Raw genomic sequence first — 13,548 nt, 5'->3', positions numbered from 1 at the left:
AAAGTTGATTTTAAAAAATGCCCTATTTACATCTGCCAACATCTAGAGTGTTCCCAGAAAGTTTCATTTGTTTACACTGGATAGTTATTTTTCTTTATAAATTATTTTCAGTCCAGCAATGCCAAAGAAAAGGTAGAGGTTCGAGCACTTTGAATGCACTTTTCTCCAACCCACTTTTTGGCATGAATCCCACCTTAATAAAACTATCCTTTCAGTATAAAGCTATCAAGAGACCTAATATTTGCAGCTTACATGCTGAAACCTTATGGAGCTGTTTACAATGAACTTAGATTTTGCATTTTTATGTTCCTTTATTATGAAAAATTGTAATTTGCAAAACTTTGTAAATGTAAAAAAAAAAAAAAATTTATTAACTTTCTTTTACTTGAAAAATGCATATTTTCAAAGATTTCTTTTCATAGTAACCGCCAACAGGTATTCCAGTATGCGTTCCAACAGAAAAACATGTGGTTATCAGCACCTTTTCTCAACGATAGATTCATTGAGCGGTTTCCATGCAAAGCTATGCTTTACTTCGTTCTGGGGGTATAGTGGGGCAACTCATAAAATTGGCTCACAGGGCTGAAACTTTGCATGCCCTCCTTCTATATGGCTACAAACACCACATGCAAATATCATGCCAATGGAGTGGGTGGTTCAAAGGTTGACAATCCCAGGTATAAGGACTACCGTAAACTTTGTTCAAGCGCCCATTATTAACATTTTCCCAACTTGGGAATTCTGCAAACTAATATGTTAAGTGCCCCATTCAACAGGACAAGCACCCATGTCTAGATATACCCATTTTTTCAGTTAAAGTGGGTTAGGCACTCCCCGGTATTTTATTGTAGTCACATAATTTGTACAACAAGGGGGTTGTAATAAATGAGTTCAAATATGTGAATAATAGAAGAGTTTCAGAGACACGAGAAGCAAAAAAAATCGCCTGGCTTAGACATTCCATCAAATGTGACGAATGTGCGACAGCACTTGAAGGCATTTTTAATGAGCGGCACTTCCTTTCGGAATAATGTGCAATGTGACACGTAACAAAGAAATAGTGCTTGTGAACTTCTCTTTTTCATCTATACCCCTGTTCTTTGAGGGTGCATGACACCATTTTCTCTGAAATGCCTCTACACGTACCATCCAGCCATGAATTGCCTCCATGAATAGTAGATTACTTTTACTAATATACAGTTCCCATCTTAAGACAGTCAAACCTGTTTATAACGAACAGCAGGAAACACTACTATCAGTTCGATATAGCAAGCAAGCAAGAAAGAAAAGAAGCTCTTGCCTTACAACGAACGCTTCATGGAAGTTCGTTGTAAATGGTTTTTGCTATATCGAACATATAGCAAAAACCATTTACAACGAACTTCCATGAAGCGTTCGTTGTAAGGCAAGAGCTTCTTTTCTTTCCCTCTCATCTCGCCTCCACCTTGTAACAAAGCGCTGGAAAGATTTTTTTTTTTTTTTTTTTTTTTCTATTTTGCATATGAGTGCAGAGTTTGTTCTTTTAGCTTATCTCCCCTTCTGAATCAGTCCTCTTCATAGGCAAACTGCTTTCTGGTAAAGTTTTTTTTATTTTTTTATTATTTTTTTTTGTGCAATTGTGCAGTGTTTTTGTCAGCTTTGTCATTTTATTAATCGCTTCTCTTTGTCAATGTTGTTTGCGGCTTGAGCTTTGAAATTTTCTCTTTCCTAGATTTTTTTTTTTTTTGTGGGGGAGAAGGGAGAGGCTTGAAGACAATTGTTTGCACTGTTTTGGAAGCCTTCCCGGTGGGAAAAATTTGATATAGCCAATATGTTGTTTGTTATAAAAAGTACTTTTACATGCATTTTTATTTAAATTTTCCATGAATTCGATATCGACAATAATTTACCGTACGTGGGTTCGTTCTAAACGGGTTTCACTGTATGTAGCAAAAGGGGGGGGGGGGGGAGAAAGAAGAGAGGGGGAGAGAGAGTGTTAGCACATTGCTAGCATTCCCCCACTTTGCACATGTCAAACAATGTCAAACCTAAAGCTGCACTCCATTGCTAAGACTTTCTCCCATGGTTTTGCTACGGTGCAACCGATACCAACATGAGCAAGTGAGGTCCGTTGCAGGGTTTTCGCACAAAAACTATCGCTCTAAAACACGACGAAGACGGCAGGTCGGAACAGACCTGAACCTGGGATGGGTCCTGCTGCAGCCTGAACTCCACGTCCTTGAGGTCTATGGCCTCGTCCTCTTCGTCCTCGTCCCTTCCAGTCGGCCGGAGCACCCGCTTCTTCCGGGGCTCCTTCTGCATCTGCCTCCGCAGGTCCCGCAGCTTGCGCAACTCCCCGTGCCGCTGGACGCGCTCCACGCTGCTCGCCGCCTCCACCTGACGCTCCATCAGGCCCACCTCCTGAGCGGGCCAACAAGGGAAGTCACTCGCCGATAACCTGTTGTCTGATAACTCTGGGCACATGAGAATAGTGGATGTTATGTTCGAAGTGAATTCGAAGTGAATGGTGGTTTTGGCAGAATATTTTCGAATTGAATATTGAACAACTTCTTCGAGCCTTTTGCTACTGCACCATGCTTAAATAGAAGCCAAGCTAAACTCGTGAAGATTGTACCCAACCTTTCACTTGTCCACTTCAAATCTCGGTTTGTTTTAATATTACAGTGAAGCTGTTTATGCTAGGGTTCTGTGGATCTTCCGTGTGTGTTACAAAAAACTATGCTCGCACCGCACCCACGCACCGCACGTGCCGGCGTCTGCAGCAGTAACTGTTCAAAAGCAAAAGCCCAAAACAAATGGCACCTTGCACGCGCATTTGTTAACACTTTATTTTGGTTATTTACTTCGAATCTCTTATACGGGAAAGGCGTGCGTGTGTGGCATGTGGGACACCATTTCCTGCATTCTCCTTGAATGCGGCAGGCAGCATGTGTGTGTGCGCACCTTTCGTCACGATGACCAGTGATCGAGACAATAAATGCGTTTGTACCTTTGTTCAAATTCTGTGTCACTTCTGTGTCATGTCCTAAACAGCTTCGCAAATCATCCACCATCACAGAGTGGAATGGCTCCCACTTTTTAACTATATTTATAAACTGAGGCATGAAAACGAAAAATTTGTCTCAGCTATCCTGACCGAGGGGATTTGTAAATCTTCTTGATGTATGCAAATATTATTTCTTCAATTTTATACATAACAAAAAAGAATTGAGCAGTCCTGTATTAATTTACGGTACAGTCTGAGCGATAGTTGCAACACGTCCTGGGAAAGTTGTTAGGAACTGCCATCATGTTCACGCAGGGTGCGTGAACAAAAGCGTTTGGAACATTATAGACATCTGACCGCTTAGTTCCAAACGCTTTTTCTTTTTTGTTCCGGAGCGTGCGACAGCACTTCTCCCAGCACGAGCTCTTGGCATGACAGTGAAATGACGGCATTTGGTTATCGGCTATTTTTTATTTTTTCTTCAGAGAGTATGTGCAGTGGGGATCAGGTACTACAAAAGCCTTAAGTATAAAGCAGGTTGTTAACGCTGTGGCTTAGCTGTGTGGTAACACCTCCGCTTCGCACACGGCGGACCCAGGTTCGATTCCCGCACGAGGTGGATGATCTCTTAGAAGGATTTGGCAGCACTGACGACAGACACCTTACGTCCTGCTAGGCCGACTACAACACCAAAAGCGGACATCGTTTGCATTGGTGGGATGAGCTGGTTAACCCCGTTGAGTGTGCTTCTCACCGAGTACCTGCACACTGTGGAGGAGCAATTAGCCCCGAGAAGTTCGCGTGGCGCCCCCTTACGGCGAACCGGGGCGACGTCACGGCGAGGAGAGAACTTATCCCCGACTCACCCTGCTCGCCCTGTGGAGGCTTTGACGACGCTAGCTGTCGGCGCGCTCGTTTCTATTTTTTTTTTTTTTTTTTGAGTGTTATTGTAGGAAGTGTGAATTTTTATATGTGCTTTTATTGAGGTATGGCTTGTATAGCTACAGGCGAAACTTCAACCAACATTTTAAGCGTGGTTGACAGGGCAGGCCACGCATGAATCACAGCTGGCATATGAAAATAAAGAAATATGGCCACAATTGCAGGAGCATCACTATAGATTTGCATCTCGCACAATAAATGCTGTTATTGGTCTGAATGAATTGGCAGGTTATGTATACTATTTTTTTTTGTATCTCTGTTTTCAAACAAGATCACCGAAGCAAAAAAGCTGCTTGCTGCTCGAGCAACATGCTAAATGCAGTCTGGGCCATGGGGAGAGAATCACAAGTAAGACAGCCCAAGTGCAGGGACAAAGTAAAGAAAAAAAAAAACAAGGAATATTTATTATATACATTGCTCACATTTGACCTTTGTTGGATTCGGATAGTATTTCAATGGACTACACGGGTGGAATCTGTGGACTAGTTTATATCAACCCTCAAGTAATGTATAACAAACGTAAGCGAAGGTGTCTAGCTCGTTATTAGTCCCATAAGCCCTAAAATTTATATTTTACTTAAATCGAATTGTCCTGAAGCTAAAATACCAGAAGCTTTTCTCACGCAGACTGCCGCCCTTCACAGGTTCATTTTCTGCTACTAGTGAAGCACCTACGAATAGACAGACGTTCGAATGCTTGCTTTTACTCCTGTTTTCCTCTGTTGTCAGAGAGTCCAGCTGTAAGGAGTTTGGAGGCTGAGGAAGCTTTTGGAGACCTGCAGCAGTGTCTCTTTTAAAGGACAACTCCGCTCAATTCCAGGAATTTCTGGGTTTTTGGTGATTATACATTAAAATATACTAATAAACGGCTCGACGTCGTTTGTTTCTCAAAAAAGGAAATATAATTCTCGTAATCCTTCTTTACTCCTGATCACGAACCGAAACCGAAACTGCGCCCGCGCCTGGCAACATTGGTCCCGCACCGTCATAGTCTGGGACAACCCACGTGGTACGAACGTCACCGCACGACCTCGCCGACCGCGCGGACGGACGGATCGGCGGAGCAAGCGTCGTCGCGCCGTGTCATCTGCTCCACGGTCTCTGCTATCCAACGACGTGTGCACTACCGCGGCAGCAGTGTTTTGACGCAGAAAAAGGCAAGTTGTTTTAAAGTTATGTTTTGGAACCATTAGTAGTTGAAGTTAAGTAAACCACTCGTAATATGCCAGGCATCGCAGCACAAGACGTTGCTCCGAGACGCAGCAGGTTCGGTCTTCCCGACGACGAGCGCGGAGCACTCGCTCAGACGCTCATCAGCGCATGCGCGTTTTGGATCACGTGGACATCGGTATGCACGCTGCTGGCGCCGCCTGTAGGCTGCGCCTCAATAAAGTAAAAAACAAGAAAAAAAGCGGTCCCAGACTATGACGTGCGGCGCAGTGTTGGCTGTGCCAACACGCGGTATTGACTGCGCTGTTCTCTGCGCCGCACATCGGCCGCTAGAATTAGCAGATTTCGGAGACTTGAGGCATCTCAAACTTTGTTTACCAGTTTAACAAAGTTTTAGGCTTAATTACGTCGTAAAACTTGATGTGTAGTCTTTCTAGGTGATACTAAAGAGAACTGCGTTGTTTTTTCAGCATCGAAAATGAAGCGGAGTTGCCCTTTAATTGGAAATGACAATTTAGACTAAGCGGTGTATTTTCCGAATACCCAAGGTTGGAATAAAGAATGCCAGGAAAAAGTATAAACATTCCAAATTACGGCACTATTTCTGTGCATATTTTGCGCAGTTCAATACGTATCATACAGGCAACTGGGGGCAATTTGGCCGTTTTTGCTGCTACCATACAAACTAATTTCCAGTAATAGTGCGTCTTCTAAGAAATATGCCGGCATTCGTGTATAAACTATATAATTAATTCACGAAGAAGCCACATTTATGCAGAACAACCCTATTCCATGAGAACTTCAAAGATCATCAGACGCAGGGCCTTTAAAACATCTGCAAACCAGCGCATGCAAAATGGCAGCGCAGAGTCGGGGTCGCGAGCTAATTTGCCGACCACCCAAAGGCCGATGATATAAATGCCACTTCAAATGCCTTGAAAGAGGGATGTAATATCGTCCAAAATCATGAACATGCAAGGAACAGAATTCCAGCGTCTGAAACACTTGCACCACCGCTTCACCCACCACTCGCAAGATTGCCTTGGGTCGTGTGGACGGACGGGGAGGTTCATCGGCGGAATTGCCTCCACCGATAGCTTTCGGGATTTGTAACCCAATTTTAAAGGTAAAAGGGACGAGCAGGCTTATAAATAGGGCTTCGTGTTTTCGGAGTTTATTTTTCGTGAAATTCGGAGGGTGTTTTTCGGAGTTTATTTTTTATCGAAAATTAGGTGTTTATCGGAGTTTATTTTTCATAAATCCCCAATTCTCCGAAATTCGGAGATTACTTTCGCAGTGTTTCCTATTAAAAATAATAAATAATAACCGGATGCAAACGTATGCCAGATAAAAAAATGAAACGTGCTCGTATCAATTAAGATTTGTTCAGTTGAATTTGGCGTTGGTGTCATTGGCAGTATTAATTTGTCCCACGACAAAAGTGGCACATAAGTGTGGCTTCGATAAACGTCGATACCTTAAAATCAATCAACTGCCGGAGGTAGCCGCAAGGAAGCTCGTAGTCATCCCATCCATCTATCCCACGGCCGCGCGAGGTGGAGGGGTTAAGGATGTAATAGACAGGTTTCAACTGCCCCCTTCGCTATTTTATACAATCTCTATGGTCCATAGGTTTCACTGTTACCCCCAGAAACATGCTCTCTCCTTTCTCTAAATCCCAAATCCCATGGCCCAAACTGGAAACCAAAAGAGTGGCTTTTGTCGTGACACGAATGGTACGATAACCTGCTTCTTTTTATTTATTCACTTTCCCACAGCGCCAGGGTCGCATTACAGCGAGGAGGAGATTTTCATTAATGTGATACATTTAAGCAATACAAAGGAGCATAACAGAACGCGCATATGCATACCCAGTACACGGGAAACAAAAAAGAAAACACTTCTCACAATGCAGAAAAAGAAAGAGTCATTGTCCAAAATGTCAACAACCTCCTAAGGCGATTGATTCCATTTGCTAATAGATTTGGGGGAAAAAGAAGATTTAAACTGGTTTGTGTTACATTTATATTCACATACTTTTCGTTCGTGATCGACACGATGAGAGATATAATCCGAGGGGAAAATGTAATTTTCGCCCTGTATACTAATTCTGCAGTGGTAAATGTTATGAAATAATTTTACTGTAGTTTGTTCCTTCTCTTTTTAAGAGATTCCCAGCCTAAGAATGTCTTCAGACTTGTCATGCTGAGTCGCCTGTTATAATTCCCGGGAACATATCTAGCCGCTAAGTTTTGACCTCTTTCAAGTTTATTTCTATCAACAGCAGTTGGTGGGTCCCAGACTGTACACGCGTGCTCGAGAACAGACCTGATATAACCCTGAACCCATCTTGACGAGACAAGCCGTAAGACCCTCTTTTGACAACGGCCCGAGGCTTGAAAGATATTAATGGTGTTATTTTCTCAGGACCATTCTTCCCGCGCTGCTCAAATTGTAAAAAAAAAAAATTGTTGTGGGGCACATAACAAGTCGTAGTTTATCGGATAAATCCGAATTGTCAAAAATTTTACCGGCGGGTGTTTTTCGGAGTTTTTCGGATTTATCCGAAAACACGGAGCCCTACTTATAAAATGTACAGATGCACGTCAATATCGGCCTAACTCAACGACCTGTATACCGGGTAAACGAAGTCGAGCTCCTCGAAGGGCTTGCGGCACACAACGCCAAACCTGGAAACTGGTGCTGGGAAGCGAGCCGATGCGAGATCGCGGAGCGGAGTCCTGCTCCTGACGTTACGGTACACCTCACCCAATCAGGGCGCGGCGACCGCAGCGACGCTTGTGTTCGCTCTCGGGGCTAATACCTGCGGAGCCTGTGAACTCCGCAAGACTTGCTTCCCCACAGTGCACAGTTGCTCGGCAAGAAGCATAACCAACGGAGCTAACCCGCGATTATTGAAGAGCATACGATTCTAAACTACTATTAAAAAATTCAAATAATCACACAACCCTACCATCGACTAATACACCAGTCTAACGGTAATTTATTTAATAGAAAAAGAAAATAGTCAGTGGTCACATCGTTATTTTGCAGCGACCATTGAGGTCCAATGTAAAATTTCAGACAGGTAATGGTTTGCAAAGACTGCAGGTCTTGTAGATGAGAATCCCCTTGCTCAAAATAACAATGAAATATGCAGTTAGTAGCGACAGTCAAGAATTGAAAGCAATCAGAAAAAAGAGAAGCACTGCTACTGACCCACAATGTTTCGGAGAAAGCTGCGCAGGTTGCCCCAATAAATAAAAGATGGGACAGTAGAAGCATCAATTTCTGTGATCAGTAAACATGTTAGAATACCATACCCTCTAGGGGTGTGCAAATATTGTTTTAAACCGAATAGTGCAATGTAGTCTCCGGCATTGATAAAGGCAGTGTGTCGTGGCTTTCTCTTACACTGCAAGGGTCACAAATGACGCAGCGCCATTCAATTCGAAGCACTGTTCGCACGCCCGAGCATTTGCCCTAATCCAACGCGAACGGTATCCCAGGCTTTCCCACAGGTCATGCACGGAGGAAATCGCCGGAATGTGCGAAAGGAGATGAGTAAACGACTCAGTGCAGATCACATTTGGAGTACTCCAAGCAGGTGAATGCGCTGACTTACTGAGTGTGACATTTGCAAGCCCGAGACCCCCTGACGGGCAGTCGCCATTATTGGAAGGCAGATAAGAGCTAACACCACCTAGAAAACGAGGCCTGTGCGTTCTTGAACTTCCCCAAGTAAAATACATGTCACAGCTCGAGGAGCACGCGCGGCAAAGCGGCCGAGGCATGCGTCTCGGCCTACTAGCGCCGCATTTGTCACGAGACGTCGCCAGATGCACTCGTGGCACCACAAACGCGAGCTAGGCAGTGCTGCGTGGATCTGCTAGCAATGATATCAGATGAGACAAGGCACAGCCCTCGTCTTCTGTGCAGAGCGCAAGTTCGTCTGCTTCTTTCGCAGGTGGTTGTGGCGACGTCAAAATGCCGAGCTGTGACTGGCTCTGATTGAAGGATAGTGGGTAGACCTCAAAGCAGGCTACTTGAGGTGTGCCCACTATTTTTCAATGAGAACCGATCGGAGCTCGGCGTCCTGATGTCACCGGAACTTCCTGCACAAGAAGCAGACAAACTTGCACTCCACATAGTCGCCGACAGGACGAGAATGGTAGTCATCTCCTTTGGACTGTGGGCGGTACAGCGAGGGCGCGACGGTGTGGCCCACCTCCAGGAGCTGCCTGAACTGGTTCCTGAGCTTGGTCATCTCGTAGAAGCGCTGCTCTTCCAGGCCCAGCCGGCGGCACCACTTGCGGGTGTCCTCCCCGCGGCCCGACTTCATGGACAGCCACTCGTGGTAGGCATTCAGCAGGGTGAAGGGGTCCCCATGGTCCGAGTCCACATTCTTGCGGGCGGCCTGGGGAGAATGCGGGTGGGTTACGACCAGGTTCCGCATTTTCAATAAATACCGAGCCGGCTTCTCTCAAAATGGAGAAAGCAGAAAAAAAAAATAAAACCCCATTCGGGCCAAAGCTCGAATAAGGAAACCTCCAAGCCTTGCGGGGACAAGAAAACTGCTATCTACGGCTTCATACCGTGTTTACCTGGGACACAGCCATTGCCGAATCGTATGTGATGCCGTTTATTTCACTGGAACCACACCCTTTCGTCGTGTTTCCTTTTCGTGTCAGAACGGGGACATTTTACGGGTCTTCGGGTCGAGCACAGTTTCCTGACAGTCGGGGAATCTTATGCCTATGTCCTATTTTCTTCGTCCTAAACCTCAATGAACCCCCACTTTTTCGTCAGACACCAAAACCTGATACCGAAAAACACTGAATTCGAAGGAAGGGCCCCCTGAAATCCCCCTGAAACCCATCCCCATCAAATTCAAAGGAAAAAAATGCTTGGCAACTGTGTTGCACAGAGGAAACATTTAGCGATACTCCGAGTTTACAGACGCCATACACCTACGTTCACGGCGCTCTTCATCACATAGTTTAATGCTTATCACGTGTACACTAGATAGTTGCTCCTAGAATGAAGTGATACTACCGCTAATCAGGCTGACAAACCTGGCGATCTTCCAGAGTCTTCCATACCAGTGATGTGATTGGCCTAAGCCATTTTGGAGCACCTCTTGGAGCAGCCAAAACAGTGTTTTGAAGCAGCAAAAGTGGCCTCTGGTGCAGCCAGAACAATGCTTTGGAGCAGCAAACGTGTCTTTTGGAGCAGCAAAAACAGTGTTTCGGAGCAGCAAAAGTGGCCTTTAAAGCAAAAATTCTTAGAAAAAAATGTTTTAAGTGCTGGACAAACGAAGGGCACTTTGTGCTGTGTTGTGACGGAACTCGCTTTTTGTGTTTCTCCTGCTGAGACATCCCACAAGTGTACAGTGTTGTAGGCGTTGCCGAGCGATTCCGAAAAGAACGCTTGCCACAGTTTTACTGATTCCCGACGTACCAGATTTTCGTCAAAAGTAAGCAAACGTAACACAACAAATTGCAAGAGTCCCGGCTGGTGCCGTGCAGTTATGTTCCCATGCACGTGAGGGCAACATCAGCAGGCTTGCAGTGGTACGTGCTTCGTCGCGCAAGCGGAGACAACGGCTGCTTAATCGAAATTGGAACAATGCCACTCCGCTCCGTTGCAAACTGGTTTCCAAAATAGTATGCAAAATGTAACTGTCCAGCATACAACAAAACAACACTCCAGCAGTGCGTGCTTGCCAGACTGGCAGGTGAGGTACAAGCTAAATACACAGGAGCAAAGAACTGGAGCACACCAATGCAAGACATCGCAAACCAGGGTCAAACATTTCTTGGAGCGCTTTGTGCAACGACTGAACTCAAGACAAAACCAAGCGCGCTGTGTGGGTTCAGCGTGCAGACATTGCCTTCTTTGCTTTAGCTCACTTCTCTTCACCAAATTCCTTTCGGGGCAGATTTTTCACGTACCGGGGCCCCTCTCGAAAGAAAGACCACCGAGAGTAACCTAGGTAATTATTACTCCGATAAGCAGTCTTTAAATTAAAAGGACACTTCAACGAAATTTTTTTTTAAACATCAGCCTCACCGAAGCAAAGCTTCGGTGAGGCTGATGTTGAGATGTCCTAACGGTCCCAGCCACCGAAGCAGCTGCTTTTGTACGAATCTTGAGTGATGGGTTAATCTTCTATACTCTTGTAGAGGGACAATAGCGACTTCTGGGACACACAAAGGATATTCTCGGGGCGAGGGGAGCTCCACCTTCCCCTTTTCTCTCCTGGTGGCCGAAGGCGAGAGAGTTATCGTCACTACCTGTCAAAGTTCCTAGACGGGCATTACAAACAAGGCGTTAGCGACATCCACCAGGTGCTCTCTGCTACTCGTTTAATTCGTTTTAAAATTCCTTTTCGTGCCTTTTTCAACAAGAGGTTGATCTGTCTGATGTGATAGCACTCCCTTGAACATGAATAGACCAAGAGATAAGCGGCGAAATTTCGTTGTAGTATCCCTTTAAACAGTGATTTTTGTAGTAAATTATGATTTAAACAAGGACAGGAATGTCAATGAACAAGTTCAAAAAGCACCATATCTGCAGCGACAGGGGACAGCAACAACCGACGTTGCGCGACCTGCGTTTCAGCTCATAAAGCAACTCTCGTCGCGCAAAAACGTGGTTTTGCTTCACAGCATGACGGCATGTCTGGCACCCAGCACACTAGTGTCGGAGCGTCCGCACATGCCCGCGTCTATCGTTAAAAAAGTTTAAAGAAACACGCAAGACGAGATTCCCGAGACGACGAGGCACGAAACGCGAGACGGCGGCAAAAACCATGCAAGACTGGACGGATGCAGTGTACTTTGTGTCAGGCGGCCGCTTGCGCTCCCTAGCTCCCGCATGCTAATTACGTTCTTAGTTTAGTTTCGGTTGTAAAAGGCGACCGAAATTGGTCTTTTGGCGCAGGCTTGGCGCAGATTACCCATATTTTGGCAAAATGTAGCAGGATGCAGCAGGGTTAGCCCTTTGGCGCAGTTTGGTGCAGTTTGGCACAATTGGCGCAGCAATCACATCACTGCCATACTCTCGAGCTCCTTTCCCTCAGTGTCCACAGGTGGCCGAGCCCCTCTTCGCCTACCTCGCTGGTCACATGACCTCCCCGTTTACCAATCAGCGTCAAGCCCCTCGCTCCTTCTTTCTTGTCCGACAACCAATCAGTGTCGAGCCTCACAACCACACTTTTATCCCAACTTTTGTCTGGGCTTTATAAAATGCGAAACACCTAGCCAAAGAACATTTCACATAAATAAAACCCCAAAACACGGAAGCCTATAGTTATGACCGGGGTTACCTCCACATCTCTTGAGGGCTCTGAAACTTGCCGACATCGGGGAACCCATATCTGCCTCGGATGGCAGCTGAGAAACCCCTCCCAGCCTCAGCACTGACAGAATACGATAGTGCAGAGGCCTTCAGACATAAATGTTCATACATAAATGTTCATTCTACACTTCGTTTCACGTTATGTGCGAGCGAAGTCAAAGCTAGAAGTGTGAGCCCAATGCTCTGAGCGTGCCGGCTTAGCAAGTGCTCTCGTGCACTACAGGCGCTGTTACAAGCAGCATGCTCGCGCTTGTAGCGTTGGCTTTGCTCGCCCATAAGGTGAAACGAACTATAGGGAGCGTCTACGCATCAGTGAGTGGCTCAAATTCGCCAAAATAGCACTTATACCAGAAGAACATTTCCCCGAGGTCAGAGATGGCCGAGGAAATTTGAAGGCTCGGGGAGCCCACAAGAGTACTCTGGGCAATGTTTGTGAATAAAAAATAATAAAATATTTTTGTAGGACCCATAGGAATAAATATGTATGACTGCGATAGCATTTATCGTTGCATTCACTGGCAGTTGCTCGGTCTTGACGAGCAAGAACTGGAGCACATTTATTTTATTTTTCAGCAGAGAACCTTAATTGGCACCAATTTAGGTACCCTGTTGACTTTAGCAGGAAATCTGAATAAGCTCATAGGAAGCGACATCAATTTTTCTGCTATATTTAGCGGGAAACCTGAATTGGTGCATAGGTCGTGACACCAATTTTTCCGCTAAATTTAGCGAGGACCTGAATTGTTGCATAGGTTGTGGCATCAATTTTTCCGCTAAATTTAGTGAGGCAACTGAATTGATGCACAGGTCGTGACACCAATTTTTTCGATAAATTTAGCGAAGAATCTGAATTGGTGCATGGGTCGTGACACCAATTTTTGCACTGAATATAGCGAGGACCTGAATTGTTGCATAGGTTGTGGCATCAATTTTTCCGCTAAATTTAGTGAGGCAACTGAATTGATGCATAGGTCGTGACACCAATTTTTTCGATAAATTTAGCCAAGAATCTGAATTGGTGCATAGGTCGTGACACCATTTTCCCACTGAATTTAGCGAGGACCTGAATTGTTGCATAGGTTGTGGCA

General features: G+C 45.2%; 1 protein-coding gene across 1 annotated transcript in view; it reads right to left on the bottom strand.

Moving 5' to 3' along the window:
- Positions 1-13,548, bottom strand: part of LOC115314152 (probable ATP-dependent RNA helicase DHX34) — a 38,924-nt gene that overhangs the window by 8,953 nt on the left and 16,423 nt on the right. The window contains exons 8-9 of the mRNA XM_040220703.3: positions 9,327-9,515; positions 2,176-2,400 (exon numbers count right to left, since the gene is read on the bottom strand). Coding sequence (XP_040076637.1) covers positions 2,176-2,400; positions 9,327-9,515 — 414 coding nt within the window. The remainder of the gene's footprint in view (positions 1-2,175; positions 2,401-9,326; positions 9,516-13,548) is intronic.

The sequence above is a fragment of the Ixodes scapularis genome, unplaced genomic scaffold (genome assembly GCF_016920785.2).
Source record: "Ixodes scapularis isolate PalLabHiFi unplaced genomic scaffold, ASM1692078v2 PGA_scaffold8__174_contigs__length_109621045, whole genome shotgun sequence".
Taxonomy (NCBI): domain Eukaryota; kingdom Metazoa; phylum Arthropoda; class Arachnida; order Ixodida; family Ixodidae; genus Ixodes; species Ixodes scapularis.
The sequence above is the reverse complement of the archived record's forward strand: the minus strand, read 5'-3'. Positions and strand labels throughout refer to the sequence as shown.